The following is a 27,510-nucleotide window of genomic DNA, read 5'->3' as shown; positions in this document are numbered from 1 at the left end:
AATTATTATTCCTGCTGTTGTTGTTAGTGTGACTTTCTGTACATAACTTAACTATTATTATTATTATTATTATTTCTGTTGTTAGTGTTATTCTCTGTATATAACTTGGTGTTGTTGCTATTATTGTTGTTGTTAGTGTGATTCTCTGTATATAACGTGTTGTTGTTGTTGTTATTGTTGTTGTTGTTAGTGTGACTCTGTATATAACGTGGTGTTGTTGTTGTTATTGTTGTTGTTGTTAGTGTGATTCCCTGTATATAACGTGGTGTTGTATAGTCCATGTCCTCTGTGTGCAGCAGCAGTCACAGAAGCCTCAACTCTTCAGGGATGATGTCATGTTTTCGAGTACGCAACCTGCAACATCCGGGTCCTGCCTCAGCGACGCTGTGCTCCTGCGAAGCTAACGTTAGCTAGCGAGCTGTCAAGCTGTCAAGTGGAGAGGCTGGGACAGACGTTTCAGCTTCCCCTCCCCGGCTCGGCCACTCAAAGCTCCGGCCTCAGATTTACATGCGGATCTGTTAGAATATACTTCAGGTCGCCAGCTGAGATAATGTAATGCAACACGGGCGCACGACTCTGCACTGAGACCATTTCTATGCACTGAGTCTTGAGTGACGATTGCTCCTTGCTAGCTAACTGGCTAGCTAGCCTAGCTAACCCGACGCGAACCTCCCCCTCCAGTTTCGTCGGTGTAACCTCTCCGGTGCGAACCACGGCCGGTCAGTCCTGCTCGCAGCCGCAGCTCCGGTTTCCGTCAACCACTATTTTGGAAATTTGGTAAGTGATTGGAATGTTTACTCTTACGCCAGCAGCTGTAGGGGGACGCTCGGCAGTTAGCTACCCGAGCTAAGTTAGCATGTAGCCGTAGTACGTTAGCAAGGCCGAGGGCTCTCCTTGCCTCAGCGTAACGTTAGCAGAGCAGGGCAGAGGGAGGCCTGTCAAAGTTAGCTGTGAGGGACAAGGGTCAAGGCCCGCAACTAGGCGAAGGCTGTTTGTTTATTTGGGTTGTGGTGAGGACTTGGTACCGAGCTAGGTTTTCACGGCAATCCAACAACAAATGCTGTCATTCCAGAGCAGGTACACGCTGTGACTGAGCTCCACACGACGACAGAGTCGCTGCTGGGTTCGTCAGATCTCCTGCAATGGTGTTGTGTTTATCGAGTTACTGGTCGGTCGGTTAGCTGGCGTTAGCTCTGCAGGCATGTAACGACAGCTTTAACTATCACCTCGACTAGCTAGAACGATGAGGTGTTCTGCACTGCGAAGGTCAGAGAGGTGCTGGCCAGCGGTGTATTGTGTGTATGTACAATACGGTAAAATTACTCAATACGCGTGAGTACATTTCACGTAGAGCTTGATGAGCCTGTGGTTTAAGGGCGTTTCAGTTTGATCCTCACCACTCTTCCTAATATGTAGCAAAAATGTGTTCACAGGTCTACTATTTTTAGACCAGAGCAGGGGCCTGAACTCAGCTCAGAGATGCTAATCTTTCTCTACAAATTGATGAAGGATGTGATCTTTTGTACATTTATCAATGAATATAAACAAATAAATAACACCACGTCTATATAACAAAGTAGACATACATTATATGTATGGTTAAATATCAGAAAATGATTCAGATTTTTCCACTGCAGCTTTGCTTAATAATATAACAAACTGAATATTGCCTCATTGTTTATTAAACACTACATTTTGGTTCTATGTTATAATTAGATGTCTCTCTTTTAATTTGTTTTACAGGTTTTAAGAGGAACACAATGGGTGCATTTCTGGACAAACCAAAGATGGAAAAGTACAATTCCCATGGTGAGGGTAACCACCTGAGGTATGGGCTGAGCAGCATGCAGGGTTGGCGGGTAGAGATGGAGGATGCACACACATCAGTAATTGGTCTGCCCCATGGTCTCGACCTCTGGTCATTCTTTGCCGTTTACGATGGGCATGCCGGCTCTCAAGTGGCCAAGTACTGCTGTGAGCACCTGTTGGAGCACATCACCAGCAACCCAGACTTCCAGAGTGCTCTGCAGGAGGACCCCTCTGTAGATAGCGTGAAGACCGGGATCCGCACAGGATTCCTGCAGATTGACGAACACATGCGAACCATCTCTGAGAAGAAGCACGGCGTGGACCGCAGTGGCTCCACCGCTGTGGGAGTGATGATTTCTCCAAGCCAAACCTACTTTATCAACTGTGGCGACTCACGGGGGATCCTCAGCCGGGGTGGAGCTGTGCACTTCTTTACACAAGATCACAAACCCAGCAACCCTCTGGAGAAGGAAAGGATCCAGAACGCCGGTGGCTCAGTCATGATCCAGCGAGTTAATGGGTCCTTAGCAGTCTCTCGGGCTCTGGGAGACTTCGACTACAAGTGTGTGCATGGAAAAGGCCCGACAGAGCAGCTTGTTTCTCCTGAGCCTGAAGTTTATGCAATAGAAAGATGTGAAGGGGAAGATGAATTCATTATACTCGCTTGTGATGGCATCTGGGATGTCATGGCCAATGAGGAACTCTGTGACTTTGTCAGGTCAAGGCTAGAGGTTACAGATGATCTTGAAAGAGTCAGCAATGAAATTGTTGACACCTGCTTGTATAAGGTACAGTGTGTCCACATATCCTACATTAACAATTTGTTACACACTCGTCTGTTGTGTTGTTACGGTTGATTTACTTGACGTCTGTGTTTGTTCTTCATTTTCCACAGGGAAGCCGGGACAATATGAGTGTTGTGTTAATCTGCTTTCCCGGAGCCCCAAAGGTATCTCCAGAAGCAGTGAAACGAGAGGCTGAGCTGGATAAATACCTGGAAGCCAGAGTAGAAGGTAGGGGAGAAACATTATATTTGTCTATGTGGACCACAATTAATATGTAGCATATGGAAATAATTCAATTTTTTTTTGCTTCTTTTACTTTTTATGTTCAATGTAAACCCCTTATTATCCTTATGTTGATTGTTGAATAATGCTTTAATATATATACTCTTTAGCAAAAAGAGCCAAGAATTATCCAAAAGCCTGTCTCAAAGAAAACAGTTTTTCTTAGATTGAGTTATGATCACAAAGCGTCTGCAGTGTTGAGGAATAACAAATGTAAAAATAAACAAATACCTGACCGAATATAATTTAGTTTTTCAAATGTTTTCTATCACTTTAAAGTAATGGGATCTGCTTCATTAGACACAACTCCTGAGATGCAATTTAACCAGATCACATTTAACACCTCAGGCAGGTTTCGATCAACAGTTCAGTGTTTGTCATACTGTTTATCTTATGTATGTTATAGTCATGCTAGAGAGTCGCAAACTAACATATCGATGTGTGTGTAGGTTTTTATAAAGAACCTAAATCGTATTTTCAAATTCTTTATTATTTCATCTTCTTGGACATATTGTTCAGCTCTGACAGTGACAACCAGGAACACGTTACTTGTCTACAATAAGTTTTACTGGTTGACATTTTTCTTACTGTAGGTTTGGTAGGTGACCACATGTCTCAACAAGCTTTACCACTCCCCCTCAGTTGTTACACCAAACCTTTATACTTCCTATCAGGAGTCAAAATCGAGTGAAGTCAGTGTGTGCGTGTTTTTTTTGTAGACCACAATTACGCATTTACCTCAAAGGGCTTCACAGTCTATACAGCTTAATAGACCATTGATTCACATTAGGAAAATTTCCCTCCAGAAAATGAATCATTTTTAGGAAGAGTCTTTTGCTTCAATTAAGCAGAGTGTTTTAATCTAAAAAAAATGGTATGTCCATCTCTTCACAATTAACAAAACAGAACTGTGCTCATCTTTTCTGCAGTCTAAATATAAGTCAGGGTTGTTTCACCTGCATTCTTTTACACATTGATACCAATTTTTCCAATATAACTGCACAAAGTAATACGATGTTTCTAGGTGCACTTCTGTGTAATATTGTCAAAGGATCCGAAATAAATAATTTTGTTTTCCAACAGAGATCCTTAAGAAGCATGGGGATGAAGGTGTCCCGGATTTGGTCCATGTTATGCGAACGTTAGCGTCTGAGAGCATCCCGAACCTCCCACCTGGAGGAGAGCTGGCAAGCAAGTGAGTGCGCTTTGTGGTTAAAACCTCATCAATCAATTACAGGTTTTAATTTATGACAGTTTAAGTTTGATCACTGGGTATCTTTTCCCATTTGTTTTTACAAAATGAAAACTAACATTTATAATTTTGTACTTCTGTCCCTCAGACGAAGTGTTATTGAAGCGGTGTACAACAAGCTCAACCCCTACCGAAGTGATGACACAGTAAGTATCCCAGCTTGTCTTTAACTCTCTGTATGTTTGCATTTTTTGGGGAGTATGCATGCTTGTTGACATGTGATAAGCAAGTTTTAACCAATCTTCTGCATGTCAGTCGTATTCAACAAGATGGAACAAGGAAATAGGCTCCTTGCCAAGTGATAAAAAAAAAGAGAAGAAAATGTATGTGATGACATAGTGACTTTTATTGGTTATTTATTTTCCTTCTTCCCACTTTGAAACCAAAAGCCACATAAAATTAATGAAAACTCATTTGTTGTAATTCTACAAATTTTCTGTGACACCAGCAGAAAATGATCCAATCGTTTTTCTCTAGATAGTCACAGTAATTCCTCAGTCACAAAACTTGCTTTAATTTTGACACATTACCACAAGTGCATTGCAGGTCCTGTGCCAAAAGACTCAGTCTCATACCACATGAGCTGATTTCAATAATTAGTGAGAGAGCTAATCAGGGATATTATCTGACATTAGTGTGAAAGGAATGCATTCTCTTACATACTGATTTTAAAAGGAGCATTGCTCAGCAATCCTTTGTGTACAAAGATAGCGCCCTTGTCTACTCAGATATCGTGCTTTAAATTTTTTTTCAGATAAGTTCACTGGTTCAGCTCTCAAATTGTGCTCGTCTCATCTTGTCCTTGACCATGAAAAATTGGCAATTTGTTTTAGTATTTCATGTTTGTGTGAAGATGGATGTTTTGAATTACTTTCCCACACTGAGGTATCTCAGAAATTGGTGTACCTTCAGAATGCTGCCAGAGCTCTTGACTTGTCTGTATTATTTGGTGCAGTCTCAATATAAAATGGGCTAAATTAAGGTTTTGTTTGCCAACAGCTCACACAAAGCTTTCCATGGCAGAAAGTGAAATAAGTTTATTAGAAATGTTTGCAGATTAATTCAGAGTGGCTCATAGAAACCGTATACAGTATTTGTTACTGTATTCAGTCTATCTCAGTGAGTAGTAATTTGCACCTCCTTTGGCAGCGTCTCAACCTCCAGGTCTCCCAGGACACATCTGTGTAATCGTTGCACATCTGAATGATGTTAAGTTGTTTCTAGATTTGCAGGAAGGGGAGAAACTGAACGGTTTAATTAAAATTATTGCAATGTATCATGATGAAATTCAAATTTGCAGTCTCACTTAGACACAAAAACTTAAACATTCTTGTTGCACAGTAATTCACAGCTAAAATAGGATATCTTATCAATAAAATGTAAAATTCTTGTATTAGAGAGGGGACTGTACTGTAACAAACACTGTGCACTGTGCTGGTCTTTTTAAAGCACTAGTATTTGGCCTTTCCCACCAGTTTCTCCTGTAGATTTTGTTAGTTGTATTGTAGCTGCAGCAAAAAAAAGTGTATACTGTGATCAGGACCATACTTGACAGCACGTTGCACTGTTAATGTAAAGTTATGTGGTTTTATCATCAGACCACAGACTTGTTTTTGAGTCACGTTCTTTGTGCATCCTCTTATCACACAACTGACATTCTGTCATACCGCTCCTTGTTTGGTTTTGTTTTTTACATGTCTTTGTGACTGCTTTCAGTGTAGGTCTCATCTGTTGCTTGGTCTGAGTTGTCCTTGGTGCTTTGGTCCAACCTGTCCACCTTGCCTGGCAGCTCAGTTAGTGATGGATAAACACTGAATACAATCTTATTTGTCCCCTGGATGTATCCATCCAGCTCACTCTGTCTCTTACCCCTTCAGACAAGACACATAAATAGATCATATTTATTGAGTATAACAGATATTCATTGTCAGATGTGAACCCTAACAGAGACAAAGATATAGATCAGTGAGATAATTTTCTTTGGCACAATGTAGGGAAGTTGGATTCTATAGTTTTTTTGTTTGTTTTTATTCTAGTGTTACTTAAATTTGTTGTAAATTTGTATTTATAAGCCTTTACTGCAGCTGACGTTCTGAATGAAAAGCTTCTGAGGTTAGTTTGTCTGGCAAAAGTCAGCTAACTCATTGTATGCTGGTCATGTCATGGCACGCATCAAAATTCAGGCTGTCCTCATCAAGTTTCTCAAATCCTTTATTAGATACGTGTTCATACCAAGGCTGATTTGAAACGTATTCATCTAAATGACACAGCAGACCAGTGTTTGCTCGAGCTAAAAAAAACTACAACCTAAGCATACGATAAGAAGAAACATTTCTCATTCCCAAAAGAAAAGATGGTGCATAAGACGCTCAGTATACTTAATAAAGTTAAATGTATACAGATGTATCCTATATATGATATAGATGAAATCTCAACAGATAGACCTCCTGAAACTTCTGTATTTTTCAAATCCAGTTGTCAGAAACATGAGTCATTTGCTCCAGTGCAACCAAATAATCTGTCATGTTGGCTTCTCTCTAAATTTGATTTGCATATGTGGTTAAACCCATTCCTGGACCTGCACCTTGGGATCAGCTGTGTCTGTGGTGAATCCTACAGGAAGAGTCACTTAAACCAGTCACAATGTTAGCCACTCCCAGTACATGATTTAGCTCTTAACATGTAGTTGTTGTACACTTGCTGTTCCAGCACAAAGAATAAGTATAAAATAGTAATGAAAGGTCATGATCAATCTGTCTGAACACGTTGATACACGACGACGTTCTTTAAATACCGCATCATTCACAATCAAGCAAGATATGTTTGTAATGGCCTCCACCTGTGGCATGTTAAATATATACAATTCAAAACATTGTCACATCCTTACAAGCGCATAAAACAATCCTCAAGCTGTTTGCTTATCATTTGGTAGCGTTGCACTTGACGTCACCTTGTATAATCTGAGTCTAGTTCTGACCCGGAAGAATTTTGTTTTCCTTTGTTTGGTTGTAAAGACTAACCATGTAGCTAGCATGTGTCCTGGTCAGTTAAATTCAGTTCATTATATCCCGAGCAGAGTCTGCCACATTTAGGCATAGAGGACATGTATGTGTAAATATTTAATAGAACATAAAGCTCCAGCTGCATCTGTTTTACGTGACTTTTTGCAGTTAGATGGATGAATTTGTAGATCTTGTGTCAAGCATTTGATGATATTTCAGAGTCTCCATATAGTGTGTAGGATCATCAGCTGCTGGAACTGTTATAAGAATTTGGATGTTTGTCCTGAGTTAAACAAATGGTTGAATTATAAACTTGTATGAGTGAGTTATGGCAAAAGCAGTAAGCTTCTCTATTGCCCGGTAAAACATATCAACATATGTCTACATATTCATAAACACCTTCTTATTTCATAAGTAACTAAAATCATTACGTTTACCTGAACTATACATCATTATTTGTTACAGCTGGTTAAAGACAAACCATAATAGTCACCTTTTAAAGTGTTGTGCTTTCAAACAAATAGATGGTGTATCAGAAGGTTCAGACACTTGGTGCACATTAACTAAGCCATGATTTACAAGGAGGTAGCCTTATAAACCATAACTATGTCTGATATATGGCCATGGTACAAATCTATGTTGTATACTTGACAAGTTATTTAATGCTTCATTCATCAATAACTACATCTCCAGATTTTCTGTAAAAGTATTTATAATAGCATTAAAACATGTTGTGGGGGTGTTGATATACAACTATCACTTCCTGGATTGTTTCTTCTGTCAGTTTGTATCATACATGCTTGAACCTGTCCAGCTCTTGATAGAGATCTCATTGGATGTAGAGTCAGAGTCTGAAGGGTTTTTCCTTCCTCTCCTCTCTTATTAAGGACTCTGCGTCCACAGACGACATGTGGTAACACAACCTCCTACCACTAACACAGCATAGAGTTTACAAACCACCATCCTCTCAAGACCCACAGCAGCTCGGCTCAGCAGTCTGTCTCGCCGTCACTCTGAGCTTTTGGTTTTCTAAGAAGGGAATTTCATGGGAGGAGGAGGAGGAGGAGGAGGAGGAAGAGGAGTTGCATGCACACAAACCTGGAATAGTGCAGCACCAGTCTACTCTGGAGTTCAGGATCCTCACCGTCTTGTCTCCCATTTATGTTCACCCACCTAAATACTCTCCTCTAAAGTAATCCATAACAAGTGAGTCGACAAGGTTTTCTTTTTTTCTTTTTTTTTTAATAATCAGCTTAAGTAGTACAATTTTTTTGCTGTAATTAATTTGATTCACATTTCCTTGTGTGTGTTTGTATATTTCTGTTTTTGTGAAGTGCAATTGTCCTGTACAAACAGCCTGTATTTAATGCAGCTTGATTTTAAGTTAAAAAATGAAAGAAATGAAAAAGAGAACCTTTTATGCACTATCTGCCTTTTCCTGCTCTTCTGGAATTCTAACAAATGTCTGTTCAGTGGATATTTCTGCTTGTCCTCCAGACACAATGTCTCTGCGCTTTTACTTTCCTTTCTCTCCTTCTTCAGTTAGTCTCTGCTCCTTTTAAGAAACGGGTAAATTGTATAGTTGACAGCACAGTAAGCTCTCTATATCAAAACCATTTAAATCCTAATTTTTTTTTTTCCTGTGCTTTTTTTTAAAATTGTATTTTATTTTTGTAAGTGGCTTTCTGTACATGCTCAAATAATAATTGCAAAGTGTTTCTTGGTCATTTTGGGAAGTGTGAAGCGAAACTAAAATCTTTTTTTTTTTTTTATTTCTTTCGAGGCGTCTGATTTAAAAAAAGAAGATAATACCCCTGTTAACATGTTTGTCTGTGCCGATAGATACTTGCAAGCGTGCGTGGGTGCTTGTGTGTATGTATGTGCGCACGTGTGTTAGTGTAAAGGCAATGACATTTGCTGAGGTGGTTCAGACAACAGACCAGGCTTGAGTTTTAAGGGAATTGCCCACTGCTTATTCATTGTCTGCCCTTTTTCTTTCAGCCGGTGCTCCATATCAACCCAAGATAGGCTCTCACTACTTCTAATTACAAAAAGCTTTGGTTAACAGAGTTTAAATGCTGTTACGCTGTTTGAACAACTTCAAGCTATATATCACAACTATACTGTAACCTGACACACGTAGCTCAATTTAACCATGGTGTTTCAGTGGTTTGCAGCTTTTCAATCATTGACCCATTTACACATCTGTTGTGTCATATTTTAATATCATGTTCTAAAAATTCATTGTAAGCAGTGCCCACTGTGGGTGCCATATGATTTATGATCACTTGTTTCAGCTTTACAACAGCCTATGCCAAGTTTTTATTTTGTTTTTCATGAGATTCTTTTTTTGTACGTGGTACACATAGAATTTTAGCTATTACTTTTTTAGCATCTGATCATTTGACTGATGTGAGCAGTTTAAGCACTGACTGTTTTAAAGAAAATCACCCATCACTAGGTTGAAAATAGGAGCAACATGGTCTTTGTTTGGACTTTCAAACCAAGAACAAATCCTCTAACTGCAATGAGTTCTCATGGTTGTATAGCACTTTTTTAGTTCCCATCTGGTTTGCTCTGCTTAAAAACCTCCCCCTGCGCCACCACAAGCCAGAGCACAATACAGTTCGCTGCTATAGTGTATGATCTGTGGGTTCTTTCTTTCAGTTAACCCCCCCTCCTCCTAAAAACATGAATAGTCATTGACTAATTCTGTATCTAACACACACACACTAGGTAGATTTCTCGAAGAGAAATGGTTTTATTTCGAATTTATTTTCTGCCATTTTTTTTGTCTAAAATTGCATTGTTGGAAATTTATGTATGTATATATTTTTGACTTCAACTTTCAAGGAATAAATCATGTTGCTTGAGTTAGTTTTTTGCCATGGACAAAATATGATTCTGGTGGGTCTCGGTATGTTTAGTTGCATTTTATTATGTGTTGTGGCAAACAACTTCGGTGTCCCTCTTAGCAACACTGAAGGTTTCATTTAGATAATACACAATAATGTGTTAAGTTTGTAATTCTTCATTCATCAAAATGACAATCCTAACGATTTCACTCCATTCAGACTTGTGGCATGTAGCAAATTATAAAATCTTAAACAAAACACACTAACTTTGACTGTAATCCTAAATTAGCTGCTTCCTAAAATCCCTTTTGTGGCAAAAAAAAAAAGTCCAAAGACCATTTTGTAATTAGGAAGTCTTTATTACAAGACACAAAGAATATAAAGGAGAAGCTAGCTGTAGCCCCTGGAAAAGATGTAAAAAATGTCAGGGTGCTGTAAAGCAACCTCATTGTGAACTTTTTAGTTGCCGTTCCTCAGTTTTTTAAAGGTACTCTGTGGACTTTTTGACCACTGGTGGTGCTGTAGAGACACGTTTTGATCATTCTACTTGCACAAGGACGCACATACAGTACACCGTGGACTGCAGGGGCAGTAATGTGTATCCACAGTTGGTTTGATTGTAACGTGGTATACAAGTGCCACTAAACCAATTAAAGAATACGATTTTAAAACACGAAAATAGCCTTTAAAAATGTTGCGTGAGGTAACATTTGCGAGGTGTTGAATCTAAACCAAGCTCTGTGTTTAGAGTGGAAACTTCCTAATACCTTTTGAACAGTCAACTTATAAAAACATGTATAACAGTCATAATTCAGTGTAACATCGGAAAATGGATTTCTCTGTTTGCATGAAAATGTTGTTTCACTAAATATTCCTTCCCATGAAAAAGCAACAAAAACAAACTGTAAAAAATGTCTTTCAATTCACATCTTTCTGGTTTAAGATCACAGTGTGGTATTACCACCACAATACTCAGCCATACTTGTAAACGTACTGTGCTCACATCATGAAAACTCAATTTCACTCTGTGTTTGTGGAAAAAAAAACCTTGTTAGTGTGTTTGAAAACATACTTTAAACAAATATTTTTTTAGACAGGCAGCTTATATTTCAACTCTGAACTCTTTTATTTTCACTGCATCGCCTGTATTTGTGCACAAAACGTCTCATCGAACCAGCACCCAGCGGATCTGGGAGGTGTTGGTGACTATTAAAGCGACTTAAATTTTTTTCTCCAGGCTTGATAAAGAACAAACATGTTTTCTTGGATTTTCAGGCCATTGATACCCCAACTCCCCCCAACTGTCCCGTATTTTACCCCATAAATTATATAAATCGTGACATGGCCCTTAATCGATGCTGGTTAATCCCCCAGTTTTATAACCCACCTATTCCCCTGAATGACAAATGTTGAAATTAACTATTTTTATTTATTTAATACAAAATTGCTGTAGCTGGAATGTTGTCAGATATTGACAGTGGCTTGGCCGTGATTTGTCACATCTGGGTGTTTTATTGATATGGTATGTGAAAAAAATTAAATTTAGTGCATCCCTGTGACCTCCCCATCCCTAAGGGAAAAAAAAGTACCAAAAACAGAAAAAAGCCCCATAGCATATATTCTCCTTGTTTTAATTTTTAATGACCTGAAATACCTCATAACATTTATAGGAAGTGTTTTTTTTGTCTTGATATTATGAGATCCAAAACTGTTCACAAAGCAGTTCATGTTAATCAGAGCCCGTTTTCTCATGGCCCTCCCCTAGAAGTTGTGATTTCTAACACTGATCTATTTGAGTGGGACACGCCTGTGCTCGTGTGCAGTATTTGAAGTGCTGATGATATATTACTAACTAGGAACACTATTGGCCTTTGATTATAAGCTGACCGGCCCCCTCTCAAGCAGCAGCGCCCTCAGATGCTCACCTGTGTAACTGCATCGAGAGTTCAGGGTTTTTAGAAACGTGTGAGAAAATAGGTGTGACTCAATGATCGTAGTCATATGCACTGATCATCTGTATAATCAGCTTTTTATTTCCGAAAGTTGTTATTGTCGAGGAAAAAAAAATTATAAAGCTATTAACAGAGCTACCTTTGGTTGCCTGGAACGCATCCTGTATATTCTTGTACGGCGGACTACCTTGCAGAAGTTGAAGAGATTTAAAAACACTTGCGCCCTCTTGTACATATCGATGTACCTCGGTTGTGGCGTTTACTGTGTGACCCCTAGCAGTGGCGGTTTGCATGTCCCCTCGCAGGGCGACCCGAGCCCCACTTTGCTGACCTTTTTTCAGCTCATAAATAAGCTCACCGATTTGCCTTACCCAATCTCATGTTGCCCCCTAAAATACTTGTTCAACACAAACACTACGAGGAGGAGTAATGCTGCTGACATTACGCTCTTCTAGATTCAAAAGCTCGTCTCCATGTTAGGGTACTTAAGCTATCAACAAAGTGACTTTGTCCTGGTTGTCACAAGGTACAACTTTTCCAACCATCGCTGGTTTGTATGCTTCATTTTCCCTCCATGTTTCCTTTGATTGAAGTTCGGTCTCGAAAGCTTATTCAACTCTCCACTGCAGATGATGTCATACTTTTAACAAATGCAAGTGTTTTAACATGGTAACCTCGTAAGCATTCAAAATGTGCATACATACATCAATGTCTGCTATATTTATGATTACATTCAAGAATAGCTTTAGAATGCTGTAGATACGTATTGTCAATGTCCATTCAAATGCTTCAGAGGCCTCTGTGAGTGATTTTACAAAGTACAATAACTGTATATTTTGTATTATGTTCTAGCTCCAAAGGAATGGCAAAAAAAAAGAAAATGTTTAAAAAAGCTTTGTTCCCTGAACTAAATTGTACTATTTGTGTTGTTGATTGAACAAATTGCATTCCTTGCTTGTGAATTGATGCATTTCTCTCCCTGCTCCTTACATTTTCTCCCATTCTTTCCCTCCTTTCTTTCATTTTTTAGCCTTTGAAGTTTGAATAAAATTTCTAGTTTGCAGAATGTATTACTAAATAAATGGGTTGTCATCTTGTACCTCTCATTTCATCACTTTTTATCTGTTCGGGCCTGTTGCACAAGGGAAACTTGAAGAAACAATACGGCTTACAGTGAAAGCTGAACTGAAAAGAACACTCATCAGTAAAAGTTACAATATTAATATATCCAGCAATTTTATTTTTTCACTTTCTAGTTCGTAACTTGGCATGAAAACAACACCTGTCTCCACATCTGCTCGGCAGTGAGGCATGCTGTGCTTAAAGCGCTGAGAGTATTGTAAACAATGGGGTTGGCCAAGTTATCGCAAATGAATTATATTCCTCTGCATTATGTTCTCTACAAAAACAGTTCTTATTAGTTCATATTGGACAACATATGTGCTCATACCGATCTGTGGTAGGCCGATATCGGCTGATCAAATCGACCAACTGATGTATTGATTGGGTTCTAGTCTCTAAGAGGATTTATGGAGGATATTAAGTCCAAACAGGAAATAGGAGTTACATAAGATATTGATTAAACGTTATGCAAATATTTCAGTTGTTCTCACATGACTCCAGACCCACGTTGTCAATTATTCCTCTAAGGCCAAGAAGAAGCTGATGTCAGTAACTGTAGCTCTGGAGTAGTATAATGATCTTTAACAAAAAAAAATTATTAAATTGAAAGTGTAGAGGGAGTCGTACTGTAAATATCTTTCTGGTATTTCTCATGCTAGCTCCAGTTTTCTCTCTTGTATTATTACCATCCCCCTCACGTTACAAAGCTAAGCATCCAACTTCCTCAAAACTTTACGTTTATAAAAAGAAATGGTCATTTTACAAAACGTATGGCTGTTCTGATGGTATTTCCTAAATCCTTAAAGATTATTCTAGACATATGAATAAAGAATATGTCTACTGCAAAATAAAAAATGTTTTAATGATTTATTCCTGTTCCAAAAATGGCAGCTGGTAAACACATTGTCGTCTTGCTCAGTTTGTATAACAAACCAAAATATAAAACTATCCTTGCCATATACGCAATATGGTATATTTTGATGTATTTAATATTCTGTATTTTAATGCAATTTAACTGTCATCTCAGGATACTAGTGTTAGAAAATACAGTGGCAACCTGAGAAACCGTTTAAAAATGATTTTCATCCAGATGTCCTATGATTCTGGAGATTCCTTCAGCACAGATGTAACCGTTGTTGAACAAGCTCAAATGAGCCGGTATTTATTTATTTACAGTAAATCTATGCTGAGCTCTGTGACTTCTGTTGTTCTGGTAAAACATGAGAGGCACAAACCGCAGCTGTCCTCGTGTTACACCTTCAATCTCAGCATGTGATTTACAGCTTCTGTGTGTATGATAAACTAACAAGCCCTTTCACTGCTGCATGTTCGGAGCCCCACGAGCCCTTCACAGCACAGCGGTGTTGTTGACTCGTCTGGCTATCAGAGCCGCCACGCTCGTCTCGCTGCCTCTTCTGTCAGTGTGTGTGTGTGGCAAGTGCACGTCAGGGGCTTGAGCTCGGAGGATGGGTCAGGGCAGTCCACAGCCACTGGGATTAAGAACTGTGGGAGGGATTACTTTAAATGTCAACATAATGTCATGAGCTGTGTTAGAAGGTCAAATGTTCAAACGGTGCTCAGTGGCGAGCAGTTAATAGATCAGGTACGATTTGGGTTATTGTGGCCCCTGTGATGAATTGACTAGTATGTTACAACAAGCTGTTTTTTGCAGCATGATTTTTTTGGGGGGTAACTTTAACAGACACCGAAGTGAGGTCAGATTTATTTTTGCAGTTTGGCGTTTGCTTTGTTGCTCTAGCAACCATTAACATTCACAAATTGCACATAAGTGAATATATCCTGAATGTAAGAGGGAATCTGTTGTAGAAGTGCAACAACATGTCTCATGCATTCTGTTGTTTTTCCTAAGACCCAATATCTAAGTGATCAACTGGAATAGCTATGTTCTAATCAGGCAGGCAGCTCACCAGAGGGGGGCAGTGTTAATAGCTGAGGCTGACACCAACAGGGGAATCCTCACTAAGACAAACCGTCCTCTGAAAGTTAATTAATAGAAAAATTCAGTTTCCATTTATTATAGATGATGATGATGACAGCTTTTAGTTGCATACAATTACAGCATGTAACACTTTTGTCTTTTAAGCCGTGTGGTTATAATTTCTTGAATACACACAAGCAACACACGTAGTTTGTGACAAATTAATGTAAATGGCCATTGCCACTGTTGTTTTTGGTATTAAATACTCGGTGTCTTCTCTGTTGCCTTGGGAACCTTTTCTGTCGCTTAGCGAATTAAAATTTACCGGGGGTAAAAGTAAATATCACTAAATTGAGAGAATTCATAAGTCCTTTCTAAAACAAGCTTGTTCTCTTTTAATGATGCACACTCGCCTTTGAGCCATTTGCACGTTAGAGGAGACACAGAATGTGACTCATTAGATCCCGGGCCACCTGTGCACCCCTAATGAATCATGCTGCCCTTATATTCCTCCACATAAGAAAAAAGTGCCCACGTCGGCAGAGGCCATCATCAAATGGAGCTGGCTCGTCATCTGCCTGCCATTGTTTAGCGCATGTCATGCTCTGCTTCGCATGGCGGAAAAACCCATTTGAGCTTGACTAATGCGGCCATGCAGACACAGCAGTAAGAGGTGGGGGTGGTAGGCACACTGCATGCTCAGGATGGTCTCTACGCTGAGGTCACTGAGCTCCACATTTGCTAATTTGGTTTGGAGTGCACAAGGAGTTGGCTGCTCAGTGCACAAAAAAATGTGATGGGATTAAAAAGAGTGAAACAAGGGAAGGGACGTCCTCGTATTCCTCGATCAGGATCCGAGCCCATACGACGTCGAGCCTCTGTTCTCCTCCACCCGCCATGCTCTCCTTCTCCATTTCCTCTTTCTGTGAGTGCTCTTGTTGCCCGAGGTCAGTTTGTCACAGAGAACACAAGCTTTTCTCACTTGGTTGCAGCGATTCAATGATTGGTGTGTACAAACAAGCATATCAAATAGGGATGACATGTACCCACCTCCCCAGCCTCCTCCCTCACGCCTTGAATATGTCCTTCCTGCTCACTCTGCTACCGTCTCTCTCTCTCTCTCTCTCCCTCTCTACTTCCCTCCCTCTGTCTCTCACTTCTACTCGGTGGGAGCGAGTGTCCCCTGCATGAGGTGGGTTACACAAGCTGCTGCCCTGGGAATCCCGGGCCAGCTCATTATTCCGCACCCCTGAGACACAGCTCACTGTAAATTAGGACATCAAATGATGCAGGCTTGTTAAAGAGCCACAGATAACACTCATTAGCATCAGCACCTTTCCTTGTTAGAGCCTGTATCAGCGCTCACTTCCCACCACCACCATCACAACGTTGCGTCCTGTCATTCCCCCACACTGACTGGAAGGTTTAGGATTAATGTCAGCTCTCGCCGGCGGGGTCAGTGCTGTTGTGGTTCAGATACGGGGCTGATTGATCAGTGGTGGCGGGAAGCCGTGGAATTGGTTGACAGCTGCCGACTATCCCCGCCACTCTTATCCATATTTCATTGTGTGGAAGCTGGTGAACACAAACCCTGTCTCAGAATAACTCTCGTTTGGCAAGTGGCTGACTACTTCTTTCAGTCATGTATCATAATCCTGCAGCAGATGCCAAGTTGGTTTTACTCCTTTTGATGATTTTTTTTTATTTTTGTTGTTGCTCATTTTAAGTCTTGATGACTTTTTTTGATGTAATAAATCGTTTGAACAGTTATTTTGTATTTTTTCTTTACATAATCGTTATTGTTCGAAAGACCAGGAATGACACAGAGATGGATGATATGACTGCTCCCCAAAAGTGAAGCCAATTTGTATTGATTGCCCCCTGGTGGTTGGCTGCAGTACAGGGCATATACATCCCACCTCCTCCATGTTAATGGGTGGGACCGAACTAAACAGTTAAAGTGTATGTCAAATAAGTTTTTCTCAAAAGTGGTTTCTGTCATTTTAGGTAGTTCTTATCCCACTGTTGTATCTTCAGTTGTTACTGAGGCACAACACCATCGCAACTGCACAGACTCTGGTTCCAAATTACATCGAATGTGCAAGATGGCTGCACCGCTATCTGAGATATTTGTCCAGAAACAAAATGCTTTTAACACCTTTTTTAGATCTCAAGGAAATGTAAAAAACCTTTCAGTGAGAAACACAGAATACAGGCTCCATCTTTTTTGCAGACTTGCATTAGGATATCATGTGCACATATGCTCCTAGATATACTACAGTCTAGTTTATGCATACTTAGCACACATGCAAGTAAATGTGCTGCATGATGTTGTGTGGTGTATTTAGTCGAACAAGAAATTTTTTTGAAAAAGGTGGGGGGCAACTGTGTTTGTGTTTGACCACTTAGCAGATACAGGACAAAGGATGTGGAAAACATTAAATACTAAGCATGAAACAAGTGTTGTATGATAACAATTTGCACAGTCTCAAATTTTGGGCTATGTATGTGGACATCCACCCAGGAATTAGTTTGAACCCTCGTCAACTTGTGCAGATAATGAATTTTACATCATGTAGACCCAGAAACCGTGAATTGGACTAAACTTGCGATAACCTGTGAAAAACTTTGGTATAACGTTTTCTGTGTCTATGGAGGAAGCTTTTTAAAGTCTGAAATAATGTGTATGTATGAAATAATAATAAATGTATATTAGCCTGTGCTTGAAGCCTATAAAAATGATGCTTCTGAGTTGCATTGTGGGAATCGTAGGACCATGGATATTTAGAATTTCAGAATTTAATTGTTTTAAATGTGTATCTCGCAGGTACGCTAAAATTATGGAAGTCCAATCCTAACTCACAGCAACTGCCCTTTAAATCTGACAGAATCCTGTTAATCTTAATATGTCTCACATTCCCAAAGTGATTTTAATTCATCATCAGTCGAAAAACTGCAAAATGTCATAATGTGGCAAGGAGAGGAAATCTTTAACTACACGTCTCAACTGCATTAGGAAAGAGAAAAGTAGCCCAGAGAAGTGACCACTGAGGCTTACACGAGGTGTAGCCGACATAAAAAGATAAGAAAAGACTGCAATTCAATTTCATGTGTAAAACAGGTTAAATGCGATTTATCGATGAGGTTTCTAGATGTTTTCTCTGGATTGTCTGCTGCTGCTACAGGCGTACGGTATTTATTCCGAGCCTTTGTGGGCTGTCGCCTGTCAAATCCATACCAGAAATTTCCTTCATTACGCTGTTCGTCTAAAACCAACTATTGTCCTTTACTGTGAAAATGTGACTGATAGCAAATTGTTTTTCTTTTGTACCTGTGCAGCCTTTTCTTGTTTCCAGCATGCTCTCCTGTCTGTAATTGGGCTGCAGTGAGATGGAAATGTTCACGACTGTGCCTGGGTGTCTTGTCGTCTCAGTGGGTCCTCACCGTTAATGTTTTCTTTTCGTTTTAATCCTAACATCACAAAGGTGTTGGTTTCTTTATTTCTATCTTTTCTGTCTTTTTTTCCCCATCTCGTCTGCATGCTGTGTGGGATCTGGCAGCACGCAGCCCCTGGTTTGACAGCCCCTGTTTCAGTCCTGCTGCATGCCTTCAGCTCACTTCATCTGCACCTATATGCTCCCCCTTCATCTGCACCCTCCTCTTCTCCTCCCCAGGACCCAGACATCCTCTTCTTCCGTGGTTTCAGCTAAAACAAGAACTAATCAGAGGATGTCAAGCCAAGCATTTCTCCACCATCATCCACTAAAGTGTCTGCTCTCGTCAAGTTACACATCTGATATGTCAAAAAGCCCATTTTATCATCATATAGTTTCACCTGTTTAAAGATGAACTTATCTTCACCTGTTGTCATCATTGTTAACATCATTCCAAACAGCATCTTAATACTGATTTTGATTCTGTAGCAGACTCTGGGCAGGGATGGGAATTTACCAAGTCGTATTTCATGTTTCATATTTAAATCTGGGCATTCTCATGTTACATTATTATGGATGGAGCCGGTAGCCACATCAATCACTGCTGCATGTGATTCTTTAAACCTCAGTAAAGCAGCAACACATCACTGAAACATGCTCAGAATATTACACTTATGAAGGTACCTTGGCTTCAGAGTTATTCCTGTGTTAATGTCATTTGTTTTTAGTCTCCGTTTCTAATTTTGTGTCCTTTAACTTGAGCTGCTTTCAGACATGCACTGACGTTTTCATGAAATTTTCCAGAGCGGCTGCATGTGAGAACGCAAATGTCCAACTCAGTTGCTCCGGACATTTCCAGGAACTTTTCCTGCCAGCCCCCCTGGTAAAATGTCCTGAAAATGTCAGAGTGAGCCCATGTGAGAATACAGCAGGACATTTTCTGGAAAAATTTGCAGCGAGTGGGCGTGTTGATGAAGTTTCTAACACACGACAGAAGCAAAACTGAAAGAACACAAATATCTCAGGATGAAAAAGAAGACACAGACTGTGTGAACTCGGAAATATAACGAGATTCAAGACCTTTGGGTGATGAGGGCCAATCCCGAAATTCTCAAACAAGTTGCACTGACGGCAAAAGACTGCTGGTAATTTATACGTCATGTCCTGTTTCTTACATGCTCTACCCAGATGCCACTATTGTGGACAGTCTCCTCCTGCGTTCTTCATATGTGAAAGGCAAACTCCAGTAAATGCCAGGGCCCAATTTTCCGAATATCTTCCAGATTTCTTGTCTGACAACGGCTGAATACATTTCTTGATGTATTTAGGTAAGATTTTCACTTTTGGTCTTCCAACAACCCACTGGTGATGTTATTCAGAGATTCAGTTGTTAGCTGTGTGGTGGACAGAGAGACTAGTGCAGAGGCCTGGAGGCAGATGAGCAGGACGGACCTGTGAAATTCACCACAGCTAAAAGGAAATTACAGAAGACAACATCATTGTGGTCGGCTGGAATTAGTCCGGTAACACCTGCAGAGAAAAACCAGCCCAATGAGGGGAGTCGCACCACGTTTCTTATTCCCTATTCCGAGTGGTTGGAAGTTGTTTTACTTTAGAATCGTTCAGTTTTTACGACTTTTTGGGCAGCATTTGAGTTAAGTAACATCTTATTGATCTCCACATGTTATATCTAAATCCCCAAATACCTTCGGAAAGCGCACAGGTGGTTTTTCAATAAGTTTCGAAAAGTCTTTCATCATGGCTCCAGAAACATATCACTTTCTCACAGGTATGTAGCTCACCAGCAGAGCTTGTGGATGATTTCCCCTCACTCAGGAGACTTGTCTATTTTAGCTTTGGCTGCTATAACCTTTATATTGTTTCAGTCATCAACATCTCACCAGATCAGATCAGCTTGTTCCTGCAAATATTTAGTTAAGATGTTCGGCTACTGGGACGAGTAAATTTCCATCCCTTTACATCACCCTGTAAATAAGGGTAAAACCAATTTCTAAAGAAATCCGCCCATAGCTGCAGCACAAACTGCTGCAGCTCTGTTTGCCAATGTGCTAGATCATTATTTTACCTCGCTGACTGTGTATCACCTGTTGGACTTTTAAAAACCAGGTTCTTGTCATTCTAAAACAATGTAAAGAGGCATTAATCAAGGCTTTGAGCTTACACACTCAAAGCTCTTCATTCATGGCACCAGTATGTTTTTTACTCAAGAGGAATCCATTTGTGTGTCCCTCAGATTTTCTCAGTCCATCATACAACTTGTTGTTCCTCTGTCTTTTACTGACCTCGCCACACGACTCGTAACTGAATAGTCTGTGGCAAACAATGGTGCTGAAGTAAGTTGCTGGTTCTAACGCTGTAACCCCAAAGTGAGCGTGTATTATTATTCCTGCTGTATGACCACCGAGGATTGGAACCAACGCAGCTTTTGGATCAGCGCTTACAAATCAAACAGAGGTGAACATTGAAATGTACTGTACTATCTATCCAGAGGCCATGTTTGTGCCCCCGGGGGTGGGGGGGTGGGGGGGTCTGAGTGACATCACATTGTTCTGTGTGAAATTTGTGTCCACGAATAAAAACCTTGAGCAGCTGTCACCCCTGTTGTGTGTTGTGTTATGTGAAAGCCTTTGTGGGAATTCTGAGCTGTGCATCGTAGGTCAGGGAGGTGACGATGCTTCCTTTAAGTGACATTGAAGAGATAAAGTGCCTTCACTCTCTTTGTCTCTGTCATCTTCTCCCACTGTCTCTCTTCCTACACCTCACACCAACATGCTCATCGTCGTGTAACACATTTCAATTTGCTTTGCTTACAAGCAAAGCACCACAATGGGAAAGGTCAGACACTGAGCGCCCAGTGTTCTCCATTAAATTACATTGATTCCTTCATTGTGTAGGAATACTGAATAACTTACATGCAGGAATAACACCGAATTTTTGCTGCATATTTGTGAGATTAATTGTTTTCTGATTCATTGAGGTCTTATTTGAATTAATTTATTCGCAAACCCTTTAATCTAAGTGATATTTATTTTTTTTAATGCAATTTCAAAAATATTTTTTTTGGGCAATATTACATGTTAGACATTACCAAAAGTTTGACATCTGTGATTTTGGATTCAAATTTATAGAGATCTTATATTTGAACTAAATAGTGTCAGAATTCTACACTCACTTCATTTATAGTAGATGAGCTTTTTTGCAAACCTGATATAAAATGTCTGGTCGAAACCTAATCACAGTTAGAAAAATGTTAAAGTTGAAATTATCAGTTAATACATTTGAATGTTTCATTTGGCAGAGTTTAATTGAAAAATTGTCATAATTCAAAATAGACAAAAGCTACATAGTGAAAGGTACAAAACACAACCTCCTTGGTGACAAATGGCTCTGGATAAAAAACTCGCACATAAATTGAAAGAGTTTAGTTACTTCTTCAATTTGACTTCCTGTCTTGTTCCTCTATATTGTTGGTGTAATAACACTGTGTGGGTTCATGGGGTGGGCAGCCGGCCACCAGCCGCACAACAAGAGCACAGTCTCTTTTCCTCCTGCATGCACAGCAGCAGCAGTCATTAAGGCATCTGAACATGACTTTCCTGTCCAAGGAACTACTTTCTGCTTGTCAATGATGATTCCTCTCATTTGGCCACAACTCTCTTTGCTGCTTTTGTGAAAGGGTTTCCCCTCATTCACCACCGCCCATGAGGGGAAACGACTTATTTTGGGTCGGTGCCTCAGTCATATAAAGACACAAGTGTTATTGCCCTGTCTGAGCCTCACACACAAACACAATTCATCAACAGGTGTGGGCAGGAATATTTGCTGTCTGCAGAGGGATGTTACTTTATGAGTGTGTGGGGTGAGAGCGAGGGAACTGGCGAGAGGGCATTCAGTCTGAAGGAGGATTTCCCCACTCAGAGAGGACGGCCTTGATGCAGCTGCATGTGCAGAAACATCTATAACTATACTATCTATGACTTAAATGCTCCAGAATTATCTATGGCAATTGAAAATCTGTAAATTTTATCTTTTTGAATTAACCGTAATATTTAAGGTTTGCCTTCACATTTTGTTTCTATGTAAGAAATCCACAAATGGAAACTGATGTTTCGTTGTTTTAATATTTTTAAAACACCCAAGTCTATTAAATGCAGCCTCTCAAAGGCAACAAAACGTGTCTTTCCCAACGAACGGTGCTGGGCCACAAAAGGAGAAAAAATGTAAGTACCACATATGCACTGAAAACCATTCACGTGAAATCTTAACACATACTTTGAGGAAAGATTGAAGTTGCAGCTTCGGCTTTGCGAAGGTGTGACTTGAATTGGGGAGGAGGATAATAAGGACGGCAGATGAAGCCATATTAGTGGTATGTTGATTTGTAATGATGGGATGCTTGGCCTTGCCATCAGGGATATTTTATGTTTTTTTTTTTTTCTTCCAACATCATGCCTCAATCCCCTTGAGGGATGTTTTATGTAAAATATGCTTTTTGTACCCTGGAAAGACATTTAATCAAGATTAACCTTGGTATTTTAGTAGCCAGTGGTCTAGCTTTGTGAGGTTTCATAATGGAAGACAATTAAGCACTACTTTCAGTGCAGGGGGATCTGCTCTTGTAGGAAAAAATATTTATTTTTGGCAGGTTTTTAATGTGTGTGTGGAGGGGAAATTTCTTTTTCTTTTTCTTTAAACTGAAGTCTGATGGATAGCGAGACCTGTAACCTGTAAGTTGACTTTTCTGCTACATCTAAGATTTTATTTAAAAAAAACTGGGGTCAAACTATCAGCAAACGTTATCATCAAGGTTATTTTATCATAAAGTAAACTGATAAAAAAACTGCCTTATATTGATATCAAGGCCAGTGGTTAATCGTGATTTGTCCATTTATTTTTGGCTTTATTTTTTTTCACTCCGCTAGTTTATGCTTAACCTTAACTTTTAACGTTTTCTATTTCAGCGTAATACTCCACGACACATGCAGGGACCCTAACTTCATCCAGCAAAATGATCTGTTTTTGTCCAGAATACTTCACCTTTTTTTTTTACATACTTTAATCAGTACTTGTAGCAGCCATTAGCCTGCTGGAAACGTGGCAGCAGGGGAGCACTGCTCTTGTGAGGGTTCATTCATGGTTTTCAGAGCATGGCAAACTCGAGTATCCTCACATTGTCCGCTAAGAAAGTGCAGAGAAAATAGTTTTCCTGGGTGGTCCAACTCATTAATACACTCTGCGCCTGTTGATTTACGGCTCGCGGTTCAACTGCTGCCAATTAACGTGAAAACCTGATTTTTTTTTTTAAAAGAAGAAGAGGAAGAGGAGGAAGAGGAGAGAATTTCCTCCCACTGATACAAAACTGCCGTCAGAATGAGCCTAACCCTCCACATTAAGGTAGGACTTCACAAACTTTATAAAACATACAGCGACCATATTAAAGCTACAGGTTAGCATGTAGCATGATGCTAATGTAAGCTAATGTAGCGCTGATGCTGTAAAGTTAGCTGTGGTGAGGCCTTCTCAGCTGATTCAGGTTTATTAATTACATGTACTCTACATTTTTTCCTTTTTATTTATTCTTTTGTTTATTTGTTTGTTTGTTTGTTTGTTTTCCTCTGTTGCTCATTTGAGAATTTAAAAAAGACCTGTAAAGCGTGAAGGCTAATAAAGAGTTTAGTTTACTAATTTAAGCAAAAGGCTGACAAAAAAAACTCACTCACATAAATAAATTTGGCCTTTAAAAATAAATCATCTCCTTCAGCTTTGTTCTATTTTTCGTTTGTTTTAATTTTAAAATGAATGTTTCTCAATAAAATATCAGTTTATTACTCTGAATTATATCTAGTTAATAGGATTGGATGATGTGATTGACATTAATAATGTAAATAAAAAGGGTTTGCTTGGATTGTTGATTGCATCAGCCAGACTAACTCAGATTTATTATTCTTATTAATCAATACAACTTTATTGATATTAGTTAAAGATAGTTGGTCAAGTCTTTTAAGTTTATGTGCTGTATCAATTTTTTTTGTGTAAATGAATCAACTTATATCTAATCAAACAAAAAACAACAACAACACACATATATGTAAACCAAAACGACTTAAATGATATTTGCAATTAGGATAAGATCAAATAAGACTTATTTATGGTCAAAATTTGTTGAAATTGTTTATAAAAAAACGAATTAGTTTTTGATTATCTTATAAAAAGCAGCGATAACAAAAAAAACTATCAAGTTTAAGGTAAATTATATTTTACTCCTCTACTATTGACTTAATGGAGGCCATGTAGAGGAGAGCAGTGCTGAACTGCAGCCACGTGTCTAAAGAAAATAGCAAAGCTCAGTAAAGTGAATTAAAAGTTTTAAAATTAAACCGTCATATCCTTCTACTGACCCACGCTCACTGTTTGGTTCATCAGATACACACTTTTGTTTTGTTTCTGAGGTTTTATCTTTAAGCTGTTGTTTCACATTCTGTGTCTGGGTGTTTGTGAAGGGATTATTCTCTCTTTTTTTGTTTGCGTTCATCCCACTAAAATCAGCAGCTGCCAGTCGAGGTCGTGCACTGTTGCACCGTACCCCGTGACCTTGTCAAAAGTAATCACCGTGGTAACACACGGCTATAGTTTCCCTCTCATCTTAAGACGTAATCTCTTTAATTGGTGTCAGAGTTGGGGTCCTTATGGTGAAAGTCCTGAAAATACCCACGGAGACAGACACGCTCACTTGTTGACACTTAAAAAAACACACACACCAAATGAAACGGGGGCCTCGTAGATGTGGTGCTGAAACTTGTTAATCTATAGTGGGAGGTGGAGGGGGTGGGGGTGTTAGCGCGGGCCCTCTAGCCACTCCAGTCTGACAGGATCCTTCGTCTTAAGTCAGTCCCGTCTGACCCCTCAGACTGTTCAACCCTTCCTCTTTACACCTGCAGACTCACTGCTCACCAGGCTGGATGACAGAGGAGATTTCACTCTCTCTGTGCTCATCGGAGTGTGACATTTCATCTGTTTATATGAATAGGGGTAGGGCAGCAACTCCCATTTATATTCACTTTCAGTTCACCTATTATTTCCTCCTCCGACCGTTCCAGTCAGGCAGCAGTGAAAGTTGTCGATTGTGATTTCCCAGAGCTCAAGGCGACGTCCTCATATTGCTTGTTTTGTGTGTTAAGCTGTCTAAAACAATATTAGTGCATTATTACGTTTGTGTTAGGCAGCAAATCCACCTTAGACAACAATAACAAAAAGTCCGAAATTTATCAAACTCTTCCTGATCAAATGTCTATCGAACTATCAATTAATTAACTAATCATCTTATCTCCAATGATGCTTACTGGGATGAATACTGGGAGATGATAGTGATTTTCCTATATTTTCTAAGTTCATAATCCTTTTTTGAATATCTCTGGTGGCATAAAACTATCTTTGGTAATGTTGCAAATCAATGAGCGGAACAATTAGATTTTTGCTTGAATTTAATGAAGTACTTTGATTTTTCCAGGCTGGAAAAGGTAAAAACAGACAATCCCATTTGCTGATTTTACCTGTAAGTGTTTATTAAGTCCTCATAGCAGTAATTCCTGCAGCCTAGTGCAAAAGTCCTGCAGTAAATCAACCATCCTGATGGTTATAATGATCAGTTTGTGGTAAAACTGCTGTAGATGCAGGTGTTGATTCAACTTTATGTCATTTTATCCGTTGCATATCTACGCTCATTGATTTAAATGCAAATATAAGAAACAGCCCTAAACCTCAAGCTCACATTGAGGTATTTGCTATATATAATAAACCCTGAATTCATTCTATATAATCAATCTATAATAGCAGGCCAGTGGTTACCGTGCTGGGGGATGTTCTCATAACTCACACGTGTATATATATATTATTTTCCAATTTTCAATAACACGAGGCCGGATCATGAATGACTTTGGTGTTGCACCTGCAGAAAAAGGTGTTGTGGTTTTTGGGGAAGGCCGCAGTTCTCTGTCGGGGTCAAATGAGTCGACCTCACATCCAGACCTCCTGCATGAAAACCTAGAGAATACACTTGAATATCAGTGAGCAGAGGGCAGCCCGGGTTTCTTCTTCACCGCGACCTCTCAGCAACCTGACGCTTTATCGAGGGAGATGATGGTGAAAACGGATCCCTGACTTAAACCAATTAAATCAGTGGATAGTGCAGGGAGGGGGACGGCAAACCTTGAAGGATTCAAAGACACATCAGCTTCTGACTGTCTGACAGAAATCGTCAGAGACATGTGACATTAAAACCATCAAAAAAAGAAGCACTGGTACAGTATAGGCTATTTTTACATTAAACACATTTTCGCAATTAAACAAATTTTTTCCCCGCTTAAAGTAATTTAAAATATCTGTTTTTCAAGTTGATACCCACTCGAATGATACTCACCTTTACCACAGGAAAGCAGTGAGGGGGGGAAAAGGGAAAAGGCAGGTGAATGTGGAGAACAGACGTTAATAACACAGGAAATTGGGGGCTAAAAAGTGCAAATAATTGCTGAATGTGAATGTGTGCATTGAAGCACTCTTTTGGGTGCTAGCCCGATGCTCCCGCTATTGGTCCGTTTCGCTGAAGTAGCACCAGGAATGCTAACCTTCTCAATGCTTCGCAACTCGGGGATCGCATGGTACTGCTCCCATTTGTGTATTTGTGTGCCCTGTTGTCATTATCCTTCTTCAGGAGAAAACTCATTCTAGCATACTCTCCCATTCTGTAATGAACAGAGTCTACATATTTATCTTTTTTTACAGGGAACACTTGAAACACAAGAGGGGTTAAAGTAAAGAGTGGGGAGGTCTTTGGACCATTTTCAATATTTCCCCCCTCTGTGCCCCATAGGGCAAGTGAGGGGTTGCTTCTTTACAATGATCAGGTGACCAGGGGAAAATAGTGTGGCCTTAATAAGCCCAAATTAAAAAAGAACATCATTTTCATTATGCAGTCAAACACAATTACAAGCAAATGTTTTCTCTGTGGAGCTGCCCGTGCTTTCAGGGTCTTTGTCCCTCGCTCCTTAGTGTGTGCAGAGA

The 27,510-nt window shown here is 39.7% G+C and overlaps 1 protein-coding gene across 2 annotated transcripts; it reads left to right on the top strand.

Annotated features, from left to right (window-relative positions):
* The first annotated feature begins 375 nt into the window (after positions 1-375).
* On the top strand, positions 376-19,806 carry ppm1aa (protein phosphatase, Mg2+/Mn2+ dependent, 1Aa). 2 transcript variants are annotated; one of them, XM_034575590.1, is made up of 7 exons: positions 376-777; positions 1,744-2,597; positions 2,705-2,822; positions 3,960-4,071; positions 4,217-4,274; positions 18,673-18,964; positions 19,430-19,806. In XM_034575590.1, the coding sequence occupies exons 2-6, from the start codon at positions 1,761-1,763 to the stop codon at positions 18,706-18,708; spliced, it is 1,161 nt and encodes a 386-aa protein (XP_034431481.1). In that variant the 5' UTR covers positions 376-777; positions 1,744-1,760; the 3' UTR covers positions 18,709-18,964; positions 19,430-19,806. The 2 variants fall into 2 exon arrangements, with proteins under 2 accessions (XP_034431481.1, XP_034431482.1); XM_034575591.1 differs by lacking the exons at positions 18,673-18,964; positions 19,430-19,806 and adding an exon at positions 8,018-13,036 and having other exon boundaries at positions 378-777.
* The last annotated feature ends 7,704 nt before the right edge of the window (positions 19,807-27,510 follow it).

Source organism: Hippoglossus hippoglossus, chromosome 22 (genome assembly GCF_009819705.1).
Source record: "Hippoglossus hippoglossus isolate fHipHip1 chromosome 22, fHipHip1.pri, whole genome shotgun sequence".
NCBI classification, from domain to species: domain Eukaryota; kingdom Metazoa; phylum Chordata; class Actinopteri; order Pleuronectiformes; family Pleuronectidae; genus Hippoglossus; species Hippoglossus hippoglossus.
Note: the sequence above shows the minus strand (reverse complement) of the source record. Positions and strands in the feature narration are given on the sequence as shown.